General features: G+C 49.9%; 1 protein-coding gene across 1 annotated transcript in view; it reads left to right on the plus strand.

Moving 5' to 3' along the window:
* The first annotated feature begins 10,502 nt into the window (after positions 1-10,502).
* Tpcn2 (two pore segment channel 2) overlaps positions 10,503-18,067 on the plus strand; it is a 29,313-nt gene continuing 21,748 nt past the window's right edge. The window contains exons 1-5 of the mRNA XM_032891311.1: positions 10,503-10,637; positions 14,592-14,650; positions 15,491-15,567; positions 15,936-16,113; positions 17,531-17,647. Of these exons, the coding sequence (XP_032747202.1) occupies positions 10,577-10,637; positions 14,592-14,650; positions 15,491-15,567; positions 15,936-16,113; positions 17,531-17,647 (492 nt within the window). The 5' untranslated portion in view covers positions 10,503-10,576. The remainder of the gene's footprint in view (positions 10,638-14,591; positions 14,651-15,490; positions 15,568-15,935; positions 16,114-17,530; positions 17,648-18,067) is intronic.

Consider the following 18,067-nt stretch of genomic DNA (forward strand, 5'->3'; position numbering starts at 1 on the left):
ACACATTGGTCACATCAGGAGCTCAGAGAACAAGGAAACTGGGGACAACTGGAGTTTGCCCTGCACTCCTGGAGGTAGAGGCCACTGATTGGTGTCCATGCAAGCACAGAGCTGTCCATAGCTGGGAACAAGGTGATGTCCTTTCTAGCAGGAATAAAGATATCTGATGGTTGTGTTTTGTTTTGTTTTGTCTAAACATAACTCACCATGTAGCCATGGCTGTCCTGGAACTGACTACGTAGACCAGGGCACCCTCTGCCCTCTGAGTGCTAGGACATAAGGTGTGTGCTGAATGAAGTCGATGTGTTAAAGAGACATCTGCGCCCCATCCTTTGATCATCAGACTACTGAAATTTCTTGGGGAGTCTCATGCTCAGAAATGGAATGGCTGCAGCCTGGTGCCAGCCAGGGGGAAGACAGAAAGAATTTGCACAGTCTGACAATTTGTCAGTCTCACAACAGAAATTGAAACCAAGATGACAATGATGGTCAGGACCAAGATAGTCCTCAACGATGACCCTCAATCCTCAACCAGGACAGTCTTGCTATGCAAACCTCCTGCCTTCTACTTAAGTCCGAGCCTCGCAAGGGCCACAAAGATGGACTTCAAGAGGCCACTGGACTCTCTGTTCCTTTTCCCAATGTGGCCACATCCTTCCTCTGCCTTTTTTTTTTTTTTTTTGCCTATTGAGGGAGGGGCGGAGCCTGGCTTGTCCAGGACTGTCAGGCCCAAGCTCTGGCTCTAACAAATCGACCAACATTGATGATGTCTTCCCACCTGCCCGGGGATCGCCTGCAGTGCACAGCAGTGGTAACATGCATAGGTGGGCCACCTCTAAAGCTATTTCCAAGACAGTATTCTTCTAACCTGTGCCTCAGCTGGACAGCATGCACTCAGACAGGTACCAGTGACCTCTTTCTCTGGGACAGTGGTTTCTCAGCCCTCCTTATGCTGCGACCTTTTGATACAGTTCCTTGAGTTGTGGTAACCCCCAGCCATTAAAGTATTTTGTTGATACTTCATCACTGTGATTTTGCTGCTGTTACAAACCATAATATAAATATCTGATATGTGGGATATTTGATATGCAACCCTGTATGGGTTGCAACTTGCAGGTTGAGAACCACTGCTCTAGGAGTCGGTGATAAGCTCAGACCTTTCTTGGAATCTCTGTCCCTACAGCTCCTAGCATGTTCAGCCTATACCAGTGTCCCTCAGGCACAGTCAGGAATCCACAGCTCTGAGGCTTACCCAGCTGCCCATCCTGGCTCCCTCCTCCCCTAACTACCAGCATTCCTGCTGTGTGAAGCCTTCTGAGCTGGGCATGTGCTTGTGTGGAGGAAGAGGGTCTGACTTGATGCTGATTCTTTCCCGCTGTCAGCTCCCATGTCTACTCTTCCCATACCCCCCTCAGTGTCCCCTCTGTGTCCCCTCAGTGCTGTCCTGTAGCCCTTGGCACTCCGGCCTGACCCTGGAGATGCCTGTCCCTTCCTTTCTCCTTGGCTGCTACTTATCAGTTAGTTCCCAACAAAATAAGCCATTTGGTGTCTCCCAGATTCCCATTGCTAGTGTCATGGGTGAAAGAACCCAAAATAGCAAGCACAGCCCAGGCTTGGCCTGGGAAGGATTTGGCTTTCCCAGGGGTCAGTCCCCAGGGACAAGGGTCAATCCTTGGGTCAGGGATGTATGAGTTTGTTCACCAACACCACTCTGGGTTCTGTGCCCAACCTAAATGTTCTTCTTACGTGTAATGGCTCGTGTATGCTCGGACTAGGGAGTGACACTATTTGGTGGTAGAGCCTTGTTGGAGCAGATGTGGCCTTGTTGGAGTAGGTGTGTCACTGTGGACATTGGCTTTAAGACCCAAGGCTGGAACTGAGCCTTCTGCTAGCAGCTTTCAGATGAAGATATAGAACTCTCAGCTCCTCTTGCGCCATGCCTGCCTGGATGCTGCCATGGTCCTGCCTTGAGAATACTGGACTGAACCTCTGAATCCATAGCCAGTTCCAATTAAATGTTGTCCTTTATAAGACTTGCCTTGGTCATGGTGCCTGTTCACAGCAGTAAAACTCTAAGACACCACAGGTGTAGGCTACACTAGGCCTGCGGATCCATCACTCTCTATGTGAAACACAGGGACATTTCAGCCTCAGTTTCTTCAAATGTGGCAGAGGGATCATCTCTGGCTGATTCTGGGGGTAGTTTAAAGGCTTAAGTGAGACAGGGCCTTAGAGAAGGGTGTATGCTTTCTTTTATATTTTGCTATTATTATTAGTTTGTGAGGCAGGATCTCATATAGTCCAGCCTAGTTTTAACTCCCTGTGTAGCTGGAGATGACCTGAAACTCCTGATCCTCCTGGCACAGGCATTACAGGCGTGTGCTCCTATACCTGGTTATGTGGTCTTGAGAACCACATGGCCACATAACCACATCTTGAGATGCCAAGACGCTACCAATTGTATTCCCCAGTCCCTGTTCTATGTCTTTGCTCTCTTTTGTAGAACAAGACTGGAGCTCTTGGTAATCCTCCTGTCTCAGCCTCCGGAATGCTGGGATTATAGGCATATTCTACAATGTGGCTTGAAACTATGGTTTTAGAACTCTTCGTTACTGTTTGCCCTGAGATGGATGTGAAGGGAAGGAGGGCAGGGAGAATGGGTTTAGAGACGGAGGCCCCACAGGTGTGCCTCCCTTCTGTAAAATGGCAGTCCTCCGTCGCTGTGGCTCTCAGTTTATGAGTGTGGAATTGAGGGTCTACCAGGTATCAGGCTGTGGCTGACAAGGCAGGCGATGTGTGTTTTCTCCCGGATGATTGTAGAAACCACTTGATGCTGTTGCACTTGAAGCGTCATTCAATGGTGCATAGGATAGTTCCTGGTGCTCAATAAATACACGTGTAAATAGTGAATGAATGTAATAGGTTTCTCCGCTGACATAATAAGCCAATTCAAGCCTAATTAAAATTGTAAAAGCATTTTTATTTGGGACTAGTTCCCAGGTGAGTTCATCAGTCTCAGGGGACAAGGATAGAGAAGTCGCAGCGAGGCAGAAAGAGGGGGAGAGAACAGAGAAAGGGACAGGGAGGAATGGTAAACAAAACTGTCTGGATTAAATAGGGAAGAGTGAAAGAGCCTCTGGGGGATGGGCTGCCAATCCACCGGGCTGGGAGGTCCAGAGTTGAGGGTGGGGTATGCCAACCATATCCTGTACCAGGAGAACCTGGGTGCCAAGTGTGCTTTGATATGTTAAATAGGCAGCCCAGCCACTTGTTTGAAACTTAACACAATCAACAAGATCCATTAAAGTAGCTGTTCAAATCCATGTAGGCACATGCTTGTTGTTCAGGCCAACCACGAAACCCAGTTCCACAGTGTGTGGTGCAGGAGGTCCTGGTGTGCCTGGGTAGGATGGACCAGTGGTTTGGACGTCAGCCTGTCAGGCCACGTCATGGGGATGCTTAGGTCCCCTTGGAAGGTCCCTGCCCGTCAGCCTCCCTGGATCCCTAAAGCTTTCTTCAAGAACACTTGCCAAGCTGGGGGATGAGAGGAATTCAGGATTTGGTTCTATATTTGGAGGATTCCTTAAAACCAGGGCACTGTGGTGGGCACACTTCAAGTAGCATCGCAGGCAGTGTCAGGAAGCTGATGTTGTATTTCTGACTTCCAGCCACGGTTGGCCCAGACTCTAGTGCTCTTGGGAGGGAAGGTTGGCATTTGTCCGGCGAGATTCCTGCAGTGACTCTGAGAGGGACTGAGTTCAAGCCAGTGTCTCCACCAAGAGGTGGTTTCTCTTCACTGCAGGACCCAAGGCCCCAGACCACAAACACTGCTGGGAAATGCAGCTTTTTGCAGAGGCAGGCTCAGTGTGTGGTACCCGCAGGCTCTTGGTGCTTTATGGGAGGGAGGAGAGGGCCGGATCCCCGTGTGAATCTCCTATTCTGTTTGCATGCCTAGGGCCAGGGGTAGGAGCTCAGGGAAGGGAGTTTCCAGCAAGGCCCCCTTTCTCCTGGTTCAGGCTGTTGAACACCTCATCTGGCCTAGCACACCGGTATCCCGCTGTGTCTACGGACAGCCCTTTGTGTCACTCTGTCAGCAGCTCACCCGCTGAGCCTGTGGCTGTCGGCGCCGTGGGTGGAAGGCTGAGTCTGTTGTGGGACGCTGTTCCAGTATCTGATGATCCAGCCTTGGGCGGGAACCATACAGAGCCCCCTACCCCCAGCCTCAGTTCCCTTATCAGCAACTCAGAGATGGCCCCAAGTGTGGGTAAGCAAACTGAATTCTCCTGCCTCTGTCTCCTGAATGCCAGCATTGTGACACCTCTGTGCCAAGTGAAGTCTTTTTTATTATTCAGCCTCAATCAGTTATAGCAACACAGGCTAAGAGAATCCCCAAGGACCCTATGTTAGAAATATGTTGGGCATAGCGACACACGCCTTTGATCCCAGCAGTTGGGAAGCAGAGGTAGGTAGATTTCTGAGCTTAAGGCCTTTTGGGGGACCCACTTGAAGTTTAATAATAAAGATATCTGTGTAGTATAAAGCTATTGGCCTGCTTGCTGGGGCAGTCCCTCAGTTAATCCAGCCAAACTTAACCTGACTTCTCGATGTGTCCTGGCTACAAGGGCTCCTGCCCAGCTCTGTTTCCTCATCCTCCTCCTCTGTCCCCCTCTTGATCCTTCTGCTGGAGCTCAACAAACTGGCTCTTTATCATGCAAAAAACCACACTCCTTACCCACCCAGTTGGTTCTGAAGGCTGCAGGACCTTACCCACAGCAGCTTACCTTTCTCTTTGGACAAGTGAGGAAGCAGCAAACATTTACATATCCTGCCAGCTTGGCTCCCGCCCGGCCCAGCAATAAACAGTTGAGAAAGAGACACCTCATGGTCAGCTGATAGAGTATGCGTGGGTTATCTGAACAGAGGCCAGTGTGGACAACAGTGAGTCTCAGGACAGCCAGGGCTGCACAGAAAAACCCTGTCTCAACAAAAGAAAGGAAGGAAGGAAGGAAGGAAGGAAGGAAGGAAGGAAGGAAGGAAGGAAGAAAGGAAGGAAGGAAGGGAAGGGAAGGCAGGAAAGGAAGGAAGGAAGGAAGGAAGGAAGAAAGGGAAGGGAAGGCAGGAAAGGAAGGAAGGAAGAAAGAAAGAAGAAGAAAGAAAGAAAGAAAGAAAGAAAGAAAGAAAGGAAGGAAGGAAGGAAGAAAGGAAGGAAGAAAGAAAGAAAGAAAGAAAGAAAGAAAGAAAGAAAGAAAGAAAGAAAGAAAGAAAGAAAGAAAGAAAGAAAGAAAGAAGTTTGGGGTCATAAAGAAAAAAGATCAACCACAAAGAAAAAATCCAACCAAAGTGCTTGGACAAGGCAACATTGCCTCTTCTTCAAGACGGAACACTTGGGAAGAGTGGACACACAGAGAAAGGAAGTACATCTGTTTTTGATTTGCTTTTTAAAAATCTTTTTAGATTTACTTATTTATTAGGTATACAATGTTCTGTTCTGCACCGCCAAAAGTGGGTGCCAGATCTCATTATAGATGGTTGTGAGCCACCATGTGGTTGCTAGGAATTGAACTCAGAACCTCTGGAAGAGCAGCCAGTGCTCTTAACCTCTGAGCCATCTCTCCCAGAGTGTACATCTGGTTTTTATTCTAACTCGTGTGGGGGCTGTGTCTTTTCTCCATCGCTAAAGTCCAACCTCACGGGCTTATTCGATTGGCTAGTCTGAAAAGAGTTGGTGCAGGGCTCCAGACCATCAGATTCCCAGAACAGTGCAGTCATTGATCTCTGTGTAAACAAAGCTTTCGCCAGGTGGGATGATTAAAATATTTGCATAAAAGTCTTACAAGGCGAGGAAGGTAAAAAGATTTTAATTCCTTGTCTTTTGTTTTGTTTTTCTAAGACAGAGTTTTGTCTACATAACAGCCCTGGCCTCCCTGGAACTTACTCTGTAGACCAGGCTGGCCTTGAACTCACAGAGCTCCACCTGCCTCTGCTTCCCTTTAATTCTTTGTCTTGAACATAATAAGTTTTATAGTATTTGATAGAAAAGATTCTATCAAATTTGATGAATTGTCTTACACTCCAGGTCCCAGTAATTACATCCCTTAAGGGTGGGCTGGATCTGGTACAGAACCTGCTGACTTGCATCTTACTGGTTCATAGGACACATCGAGAGTGACCTCTCTTGCTTCTCTGATTAGGTTATGAAGGGCTGTAATTATGTCCTGGGCTCTTTCTGATAGAGCTGGCTGCCTTGTTGGTAACTGAGTATGAAGAGACACTAGGCCTTTGGTGGCCAATCCAGAAGGGACTCAGTATAGCTAATCACCATGGAATGGGGATGAAGAGGACCTCCCCAGAGCCGCCATGCAGAATTATGCCATAATCAGAAAATATATTTGTCTCCTGTTAATCTAGTTCCTGGCTTCTAACTCCCCTACAAGCTGGGCACAGACTTTGGTATTCATACTAAGCCCCTTCTATCATCCTTGACTTTATGCTTCTGAGGGTAGGGTGTGATTGCCAGAGGGATCAGCCTGGTGACTACAGGCTTAGGTCAACATGACTGACATCTAATTATCGGGCTTACTTACAGAAACCTTTTTAAAAATCCTGAACAGTAGGCACAGACTCCTAGCTTGATCAAGAAACCTTGGAATCATCAGGAAGGTGATGTGTCTTGAGAAAGCACAGAGACCCCTGTCAGGCAGCGCACCTGTGCACCTCTTCCTTTGAGCTGTGCCTGAGTCCTGAGCTTTGTAATGAACCGATAGTAGGAGATGGAGAGAAGGCTCAGTGGTTAAGAGCACTTCCTGTTCTTCTTGCTCTTGCTGAAGAGGACTTGAGTTCAGTTCCCTTTAACCCTCATCTGTAGCTCCCAAGTGTAACTCCAGGCTTAGGGATGGCTTGTCCTCCTCTGGTGATCTGATGCCCTCTGCTGGTGTCCTCAGGCACTGCACTCAGGTGCACATAGACCACTCCCCAAGGCATATGTAGTTCAATAACTTATACCAGCAGTAGTTAAATGTCTCCCTTAATTCTGTGAGCCATTCTAGCTTTCTTTTCTTTGTCTTTCTTTTTTAAACTTGAGAATGGGTGTGGGGGCATCCTATGTTTATAACCAATTGCCCTGACACCCATAAAGCCTGAGGTTTGCATGTGAGGTGGGACCATCTTGTGTGACTGAGACTTTACCTGCGGAGTGTACACTAGCAACGGTAAACGGTGTCAGGGCACCATGGGGCATCCAGAGAGTAGACCGGTCCCTGGTCTAGCCCCATTTGTGCTATATAAGCTGGGCATAGTAGAGTCACACATAAAAATTGGTTGGGTCCCCAGGAAATCAGGGCTGCTCAGGACCAGCCCTGACCTGTGAGAACTTCTAGAACTGATCATCTGATGTCTGTGGACTGATGGGCTCTGTGGAACTAATTTGCATCTGTCTCATGTGTGTGTGTGTGCGTGCATGTGTGTGTGTATATCTGTGTGTGTATGTGTGTGTATATATATGTGTGTGTGTGTGTGTGTGTGTGTGTGTGTGTGTGTGTGTGTGTGTGTGTGTGTGTGTGTGTGTGTGTGTGTGTGTGTGTGTGTGTGTGTGTGTGTGTGTGTTGTTTTGGGGGGTATGCTGGTTCACGCCCAGGGGCACATTCATAATCATATTCATGCCAGGCAAACGCTACACTACCGAGCTACAGTACCAGCTTCTTGTCGACATTTTTATTTTTTTTATTTTTTTTTTTTATTTTTTTATTTTTTTTTTGGAGCTGGGGACCGAACCCAGGGCCTTGTACTTTCTAGGCAAGCGCTCTACCACTGAGCTAAATCCCCAACCCCGACATTTTTTTTTTTTTAATTTGAGCACTGGTCCATCCTATCTATGGAAAATTTCATCTTTAAACTTCATTTTCGGGCTGGAGAGATGGCTCAGCAGTTAAGAGAACTGACTGCTCTTCCAGAAGTTCTGAGTTCAAATCCCAGCAACTACATGGTGGCTCACAACCATCTGTAATGAGATCCGATGCCCTCTTCTGATGTGTCTGAAGACAGCTACAGTGTACTCATATTAAATAAATAAATAAATAAATAAATAAATAAATAAATAAATAAATAAATCTTTAAAAAATCCCTTTATTTTCTGTCTGAGTGTTTTGTCCGTCCGTGTGTGCATCATGTACCTAGTGCTCCCAGAGGTCGGAGGAGGCCTCGGATGTCTTGGGAGTGGATTTACAAGTGGTTGGTAGGTGAGTGCTTGGACAGCAGGTCCTCTGAAAGAGCAAGTGCTCTTAGCCATGGAGACAGCCTCCAGAAAATATCATCTCTGAAACTGAATTTGATTTATTTATTTTGTATGCATGTGAGTGCCTCTGTGTGTGTGAGAGAGTAGAGGTCAGAAGGTCACTGTCAGGAGCTCTTTCTCTCCTTCCTCCACATGGGATATGGGTACTGGGGTCAACTTTAGGTTTTCAGATTGATGGCAAGTGCTTTCACTGGGGAACTACCTCAGTGGCCTGGGTTACATAAGGCTTTTACCCTGTGACCTTGCTTCTATTAAATTAGATGGGTTTTTTTTAAATACACACACACACACACACACACACACACACACACACACACACACGTCGAAATGAAAAAAAAAATTTTTAAAGAGACAGAGATTACCCTTGATCCAGGCAGGAGTATTGTAAATTTGAGGTCAGCCTGGGCAACTCAGCAAGATGTGCTTGAAGTAAATAAATAAATAAATGCCATTAAATGATAAACGACTGTCAGTTTGAAAACAGGATAGTTTCAGTATCTCCAGAGGAGTGGAGCGTGAGACAGTGGAGTGTTCCCCAGTACAGTATTGTGAGTGGCTCCACACGGCTGCTCTGGACTTAAACATGGTAAACCTTATGGCTCATGTGGCTTTTTGTTTGTTTGTTTTGTTTTGTTTTTCTGAGATAGGGCTTTTTTGTGTGTAGCTCTTGCTGTCCTAGAACTCTAGACAAGGCTCAAACTTTTAGAGATCCTGCCTCCCGAGGGCTGGGATTAAAGGCCCTGAGCCACCACCGCTGATGTACGTGCATTAACTGCCCTCCCCAGGGAACAAACCTGTGGGGATGGGCAAAGCAGAGTCAGAGAGGAGTAGGTCTTGGGCCGAATGTGGAGGTGGCACATTTGGAACCTGGGCATTCAATCCGTGCTTGCAGCTGTGAAGAGGGTGCGTATGGGAGGGATATAGTGACCCCAGGAGCCATCCCAAGCACCCCAGGAATACATCCAGCAAGTGTGTAAGCATGGCTCTCAGTCCAAGCTTCAAGGAAATTAACTCAGCCTGTTTCCTGGGCCCAAGGTGGGTTTTTTTCTCAGTCTCTGAAGAATATCCCATAGTGAGGCTGAAGACAGCCTCCTGAAAGTTGTCCTCTGACCTTCACATGTGCTAGCTATGTGGTATGTCTGAACATGCCTACACTACACAGTCATACACACATATACATATACACACAGTCATGGACATGAACATATATACACACACACACCACCACCACCAACAATAATAATAAAAGAAAAAAATTAAAAAGATCCCAGTAGAGTGGCCATACTTTGATTTCAGTCTCTCAGGCCTCAAGAAATACCCCTATCTTTGGACTTCTGACCTCCCAGACTGACAGGCAACAGATAACAGCTGTCTCTGTCTCAGCTTCTCTCTCTCTCTCTCTCTCTCTCTCTCTCTCTCTCTCTCTCTCTCTCTCTCTCTTTCTCTGCTGGAATTAACTAGTAGCAGGCTGTTCCCAGATTGGTATCAATCCTGTCCCTTCTGCCTGTAGTATTGGGATTCCATGTCTGCGCAGCAACATGCTCAGTTTCAAGCTTTAGCCTATTTTCAGAGGAGAAATTTAAGATTTGTTTTTGTGGGGGATGACCTTTGTGGTCATTCTCTTGTACACAGTACTCATATGTGTCAGAGACACACAAAATGCTTGCTCAAACACTTCTGGGCTGTGAGTCATACAAAATGCTTGCTTAAACACTTCTGGGCTTTGGGTGTAGCTGGGGGTTGAGAGCTTGCTTGGCTTGTTATAAGGCACTCAAAATTAAAGCAAGCAAGCAAGCAAGCAAACTCAGTCACAGTCAGCCAGTCAGTCAGTCAGTCATAGTCAGTCAGTCAGTCAGTCACAGTTAGTCAGTCACAGTCAGTCAGTCACAGTCAGTCAGTCACAGTCAGTCAGTCAGTCAGTCAGTCAGTCACAGTTAGCCAGTCACAGTCAGTCAGTCACTCACTCACCCACTCACTCACTCACCCACTCACTCACTTACTCACTCTCAGCACTCTCTAGAAAAGTCTCCTGACATTCCTAGGGCTGGGGGGGAATAGTAGTAATTTGCATTGTTTAAAAAAAACTTCCTTCTCACTCTTCTGCCCCTCCCCTCTGCAAAGAAGCGGAGCTCCACCCATTGGAGGAGGGGCTTGTTGCTTCCGCCTTCCAGCACTAGCTCTCCGTTCTCATTGGGTGTCGCTGGGAGTCATCACAGAGAGGTCGCTCCTCCTCCGGAACGCCGGGCTCTCGCTTCGGGGACCGGTCTGGCCGGTGATAGAGGTGGTATGGCGGCAGAAGCGCAGCCCCTTCTGGGCCAGGACCGAGGTGGTGGCCAGGCCCACTCTGGTGAGTGAGGTGGCACTTTCACTTTTACTTTTCTTTTTTTCTTCTTACTTTTTGAAACAGGGTCTCAAGTAGCCAGGCTGGCCTTGAACTCCAGATCCTTTTGATTTCGCCTCCCAAGTGTTGGGGTTACAGCACCACCACTCTAGATTCTTTCCATGGGAAACTGAGGCTTAGAGAGAGAAGCGTTCTCCAGCCCATGGTCCCCAGGCAGTAAGTGGCCGAACACTCTCTGGAACACCCTAGCTTTGGCTGCTAGGGGCTGAAGCTGGTGTCTTGAGGCCAGGGTGGCTTCCTTCCCTGTTCCGTTTAGTGTCTCAGGGTTTTCTTTCCTTTTCCTTTCCTTGGTCAGGGACATTGCTGAGCCCAGAGAGAGTGGAGTCAGCTTCCCAGGCATCTTCATGAGGAAACCGAGGCAGAGAGAGAGACACACACAGAGACACAGAGATAGGTAGAGAGAACAGAGAGAGAGACAGAGAGACAGAGAACAGAGAGAGACAGAGAGAGACAGACAGAGAGACACACACACAGAGACAGAGAAGGAAGGGGGGGGACAGAGAGAGAGAGAGAGAGAGAGAGCGCGAGCGAGAGCGCAAGCGAGCACGCCCTCCTCACCTATGACCTATTTAAGGTCACAACCCTGACTTCTGGTGTGGTCACTGCCCTGTGTGTTCTGGTCTGGTTATTCAAACTTCCCTTTTTGGACTTCCTTTCCTCTCCTATTTGGGAGCAGACTGGGTTGGCACATAGTACCAACCATAGCAGGTGGGGCACGCACCTGTCTACCCCATAGTACGTGCCTTTTCATTGAATAGTGAGGCCACAGGATTGGTAATAGGAGACACTGAGGTGACCACTCAGCCATCCCCTTCCCTCTCTGTGTTGAGACCCCTTAACAGGAACAGGGCATATGGTTCAGGGGACACATGCTTTGCGTGATGACATCTGGGGACCTTTCTGGAGCTGCCAGTTGCTGGGTGTGGGTCTTTGGCAGATTACTTAGTTTGAGTCTCAATAAAAGGGGGTAGTGACACACTGGTGGGGTAGGGGACACATTTTGAGGATCCTAAGAGAGATTCTGTGGAGTCTGGTGTGTGGGTCTTGACAGATGTCCAGGACAGCGGTGCCCTGCAGAATGGAGAACTGACAGGGTTAGTCTTCTCTGTTGAGGCGAGACTCAATGCTGGGCATTGTCACATGAGAGACTGTGGGAAGGCTGGGCAGTGTCGCCTGAGAAACTCTGGAGGCTCTTTGTCCACACCCTGGTTTGGGTCGGGCTGTTGAGAACCCAGACAACACTCTCTGTATTTGCATCTCCTGGGCTGTGCTGTCTACGAGAGTGGAGCTTTCAGTCTCCGGGCCAGCATCCCGTGGGTGAGAGAGTCTCTAGGCTCTGAGTTTGGCTGCTCTGTGATAAACTCTCAGAGGGGGTAGCTGTTGCTGAAGGCCTCTCCAGGGATCCCAGGGGTCGCTGTAGTTGTGTCCTGCTAAACCAGGCTCACCTGACTGGCCTCTGTCAAAGGCTTCATAGAGTGGTTCTTAGCTTATTCCTGACTGCTTAAAACAAGATGATTTGGTATTTATGGGCTTTATGGACTAACTACAAAGCAGAGGACCTTCATCTGTGGGTTCTGCTGGGAAAGGTTGGGGAGGAACCTGTGCAGAAAGGTGAGGGGCTTGTCAAGGTCACACAGCAAGCGGGATAGGGATCTCGAATGGCTGCATAGAATGAGAGAGCAGGCCTAGACCTGGCTGTCAGGGAGTAGAGGATATCGTAGGGGACACTGTCTGAGCCTCTGCTACTTTCCCTCATTCTGACCCTGTGTGTACAGCGGAAGCCCCCTGGCCCCGATGGTTGTGGTTATAGGTATGAACAGGTAGGTGTTTGTCACCTAGAGTCATGAGCCCAGGGCAGTCTCATGACTCTCAAGTAGGAGGAAGGTTTTCTGGTAGACAACTGCAGTGAGGTCTTACGGGCTCTGGAGAGCTAGGCCTCGGCAGGGTCAAGTTCAGAATGTGTGGCGTGGTGGGGTACTGTGGCAAAGCAGCAGGAAAGGGAGTGGGTGGGCAGAATGAGATACCAAGTAACAGGATGGGGTATAATATGAACTCTGAGCATTGGGGACCCCCAGTAACCCAGGACATGCTTCCTAGAGGTTGTGACAAGTCCCCGCTGGCTACTGCAGGGTGGGAAGGATGCTCAGGTATGAGTGGAAGGGCCTTCTTCAGGTACCTGCCGCCTGGGTGAACTTGCTGCGGGACCCAGGATCTTACACGATAGCAGCCAGAGGCTAAATGGAAGGAGCTTTTGTGGTTCATGGCTTCATGCCCGCTCTGCCTTCCCTCTGGCATGGCTAGGCTTCCAGGCTCTCTCAGGCTGCCCTCAGCTGCTTTCTTACTGGGCCAGTCGGTTTTCAGTTCTGCCATGCTGGGAACACAGCAGTATTACTTCTCGTTCATAGTCATTCCGGAAAACTGGGAGTGCCTGCACTCACAACCCTCAGCGACTGTCTTAGAAACATTTAGGGTATCCTTAGGATAACCCTTATGGGCATATGTCTTAGGGTTTTACTGCTGTGGACACCCTGACCAAGGCAACTCTTATAAGGACAACATTTAATTGAGGCTGGCTTACAGGTTCTGAGGTTCAGTCCAGTATCATCAAGGCAGGAGCATGGCAGCATCCAGGCAGACATGGTACAGGAGGAGCTGAGAGTTCTACATCTTCATCTGAAGGCTATTAGCAGAGTACTGGCTTCCAGGCCGCTGGGATGAGGGTCTTAAGTCCACACCCACATTGGCACACCTACTCCAACAGGGCCACACCCTGGGTCAAGCACATACAAACCATCACAGCATACACGTGGAGAAACTGAGGTCCTGGTTGACAGGGTGTTGTAGCATGGCTAGGTGCATGCAGCAGACTGAGGTGCAACTCTGGTCATCCTCTGGGGTGTACTGCCTCTGCTCTGTGAGCCCCAAGACCTGGAGCAGGTGGCTCTTTAGAGACAGAGGGCACACAGTGTAGGCAGCCCCCGGGGCTCTGTCCATGTCTGTGTGCTGGTCTTAGGGTTTCTTGCTATGATGGCTCTGTTCTTAGCAGGGCACGGTTCCTGTGAGTTCCACGAGGCCAGATTTTATAAAAAACAGAACTACAAACTGAGATAAGCCAGAGTTTTCACCTTGTTTCCAAGGGTGGTGTGAACTGTTGGGGTGAGCAGTCCCCTAGTTCCTCTGCTCAGGGTTATTTGGGGGCTACTTGGTCCTGAGGAGAGGGGTTGAGGTAGGGGTGGGAGGGAGTTAGATCTAAGTGGTTATTAGTATTGGCTGGAGAGTGAGAACGAGGCCTTTGGGTCTGACTGTTAGTTCCCCGGTTGGTCTGAAATCTTGTGCTCACTGTAGAGAGGTTACCCCATCTCACAGTGGAGGATGCTGGCTGAACAGGAGGCAGAGGTGGCATGGACTACCAGAGCAGTCAGCAGCCCCTTCTGGGAGCCCACTTGAGCACCAGGGGCTCCCGCACCACATTTGCCTCATGGCATCCACTTGGGAACCACATAGGTGGCCACTGGCATTTACTTGACAGGGGCGACCGTACCTGCACTTGCCCAGTTAGTAGACAGGGGTGGGTGGGCTGTGAGTCCTGAGTATGAGGCCGGGATTCTGCAGGACTCATTGCCTCTGTGTCCTTGTGCACATGCTGTGCCCTGGGCAGTGCAGGCGTGGACTAGAGCTGCCTCACTCTGGGCCTGGTGTCCTTACTCATGATGTATGTGCTTCTTATCTGGTCAGGACTTTGACCTGGACACAGACCCACTTTGAAGTAAAGGGCCTCTGGCTGCAGACAGCATCAGCCAACACCCCCCTCCCCCTGTGTACTCAGCCTGTGTACTCATCCTGTAGAGGTGAGGCTGTACTGTCCCATTCCTTCACCTGCTGTGTTCCCTCTTCCTGCAGGCGCTGATCAGGAGCTCTGCATAGACCAGGCTGTGGTCTTCATTGAAGATGCCATAAAGGTGTGTGGTGGCTGCCCTCCTGACTTGGAGTCTGCCCTGTCCCTTTGTTCCTTACTGTCCTGAGCGAATGCCTTGAGTTTAGGATAGACACGATGGCAGGCACATGGAGGCAGCTCTCCTCTTGTCCTCTGATGGAGGCCATCTCCTTGGTGTTGGAATCATGGTCATTGGCTTAGCACATACTGAAGCCTGTCTTGGGCTACCCTGTGCCAGGTCGAGGTCCAGGAGACATCTGCAGGGTGAATACAGATATCCTGGAGGGTGTAACTGTCCTTGCATGGAAGAGGAGAAACTCTGGGCAGAGGCAGGAGGGCATAGTCTTAGCCCATCTCAAGGGAGCTCTCGCCACTGGGCAAGGTCTGCAGCTTGTGCTGATCTAATCCTGAGACCCAGTGAGGGGTTGCTTTGTCTCTCTGACACAGACTGGCTACCTATAGCTCACTGGATGTGTCTTGCCTCTGGGGAGATTGGAGCACTGCATTGGGCCATGTGTGCTGATACAGTCAGGGCATAGACATATGTGGACTTCTCCCATACCTATCTGTGTGTGTCACAGAGGGGACCCCACTCAAGCTCCTTTGTGTGTATCATGGGGAGACACCGCTCATGTCCTGTGTGTACAACACTGGAAGAACCACACACATCCCTGTGTGTGAGATTCTGGAGAGACCCAACCCAAACGTCTCTGCGTATAGCACTTGGGGACCATGTGTGCAGCATTGGCCCAGGGACCAGACTCACTTTGCTCTATTGCTTGGCCCTGGAGGGACTCTGCTCATCTCGCCCTGTGTGTGACTGTGTGGGGGAGGACCTATCATGTTTATATGCCTTTGTTTCCAGTACCGATCCATCTACCACCGTCTGGACGCTGGCTCACTGTGGCTTTACCGCTGGTATTACTCAAACATGTGCCAACGGTAAGACTGCATCCCAGTAGAACCCACCGTGCAGGCCTGCTTGGTGGGGCTGGGCCAATCCTACGCTGTCTTGAGCTAGCCATCCTTCCAGTCCTCCTGGGCACAGGGATGACCCTTGGTCCCTCCTCCAGGGGGCAGCCAGCTGTGGCTAGACAGCTACTGCTACTGAGAGATTCCCCTTTAGGATGCTGGGTCAGCCTAGCCACTGAGTCTTGGGCAAGGCCGTGTCACCGGGCCAAGCATGGTAGCCATACCTAGGAAGTACTAGCTTCTGCCTTCTACCCCTAGACCCTGGTGCTCCTGACAGCATGCTTCCTGGCTCAACAGGCAGTGTCCCCTCACCCACTGACTGCTTGCCTCCTTTCCAGAGTGCTGGGCTTCACCATTTTCCTGATCCTGGCCTTGGCTTTTGTGGAGGTCCCATCTTCCTTCACAAGGACTGCGGATGTGCGCTACCGCTCCCAGCCCTGGCAGCCACCCTGTGGCCTGACAGAGACAATCGAGGCGCTCTGCTTGCTGGTCTTCCTGGCTGACCTCTCTGTGAAGGTGAGGTGGGTGGTACACAGGTCCTACCCACAGAGCTCTGGGTGTTGTCCCGAGCTTTCATTGTGTGGTTGCTAGTGAGCTTTGGCACTTTGAACAAAGGCCTGGGGTGTGGGTGCTGTCTTAGTTTGCTTACTTCTGTTTGCACAGACTCATGTGCACTCCTGTAAGGAGGCCTGAGACAACTTGGGGGGAGTCATTTTTCTCCATTTACCCTGTGGTTTCTGGGGATCAAACTTAGGCCTTCGGGCTGAGGAACAAGCTCCTGTACTCACTGTAGCATTTAGCTGATCCAGGCCTGGGTTCTTTCACATCTGGACCCTGTGTGGAAGCTGGATTCGGACAGTTCCACTGGGAGACTGTGGGTGGTCCCTCCTCACAGCTCACCTTACCATCCCTAAAGAGTAGAGGAGTTAGATGCAGTGTAGGTGACGTCTCGCCCACACGGGCCTGCTGTGTGTCTGACTGGATTCTGTATGTGGGTAGATTCTTCTGATGATGGAGGTGACCCTCCCAGTACAGCTTGTGTGCTGCCTACAGCACTGTAGTGTTTGTTGGCCTTGTCAGCCTTTGGCCTGGGCCCTGGATTCCCTTAGCTTCCTATGGCCTGTCTGTCGGGTGGTACTTTTGTCTGACATCTGCCCTGTAGTCCCAAGTGTGAGGGCTGAGGAGTATACTGAATGCTGGTCCCCCAACTCTGTGTGTGTGTGTGTGTGTGTGTGTGTGTGTGAGTGTGTGTGTGAGAGAGAGAGAGAGAGAGAGAGAGAGAGAGAGAGAGAGAGAGAGATTGATTGATTGATTGGTGGGCTCAAGGCAATTTCTTATCTCTTCTATCTTTGCCCGTGGTGCGATGCGTAGCTCTGGGTTTTAACTGGTGACAACTTGTATTCACTGGTCTGAATGGCTGGTGCATGTGTGTGTTCTCAAGGTAAAAGAGATCAAATGATTTTATCCATAGGCCGTGACCTCTAGAGGCAAGTGTGATGGTGAGACATCAAGAGGGCAGGTTGGGCGGGGACCCCACCTTCTAGATTGAGCCTTCTGTGGCCATAAGTCCATATCCTGGAGTGCCTGCCAAGCCCACCCATTGTGTGTCCTGTTTGTCCTCCGGTCTTTTAAAATGCTCTCCTGCTCACATGGCTTAGATAGACAAAGCTGATGGAACTGTCACCAATAAGGAACCATACCAGAGCGGCCAAGTGCCACCCTGAGGTTGCATAGTGAGTCCCAATTGGCCTTGGCATGAATGCATACTTCCTGACCCCAGCTCAACATTTTGTTCCCTACCAGTAGTGCGTGAAGACCAGACTGTTGGAACTCCTCGCTCTGTGTCCACACACTTGTGTGTGTACTGATGTCCTCTGCCTGGCTGAGACCCATGTCTGCCTGGCTTGCTGTTCATGCCTCCTGTCTCTTGCAGGGCTACCTGGTGGGGCAGGCCCAGTTGCAGCAGAACCTGTGGCTGCTGGCCTACTTTGTGGTGCTGGTTGTGTCTGTGGTGGACTGGATCGTTTCGCTGAGCCTCAATTGTGAGGAGGTAGGTGGTACGTGGGCTGTGAGACGGAGGCAGCATTGTGGGTGTGACCTGCAGGTGCAGCTGAGCCCTCTGTGGCCATGAGCCCATATCTTGGAGGGCTTTGGTTTCCCTCTACTAGGGATCCTGCTGTCACAGAAGGAGAGAGGCTGTGGCTCAAGGGCCAAGCTTTCACCTGTGGTGTCCCATTGGTGAGAGGAACGAGAAGCAGGGTCCAAGTTATTGGGACTCTTGGTCCTTCAGGTTCAGTGAACTCTCCTGTGGCCCCTTATAAGAGAGGTGTCCCAGGCATACAGTGCCCATAGTTTCATATCCAGAGCAGTTTGAGTTCAGTCATAAGGAAGCCTCATCTACTGTGTCAGCTCTGACCACAATGCCCTGCTTCCTCAGAAGCACTTAGAACCCTAGTAAATGGGCAGAGAG

The sequence above is a fragment of the Rattus rattus genome, chromosome 2 (assembly GCF_011064425.1).
Source record: "Rattus rattus isolate New Zealand chromosome 2, Rrattus_CSIRO_v1, whole genome shotgun sequence".
NCBI lineage: Eukaryota > Metazoa > Chordata > Mammalia > Rodentia > Muridae > Rattus > Rattus rattus.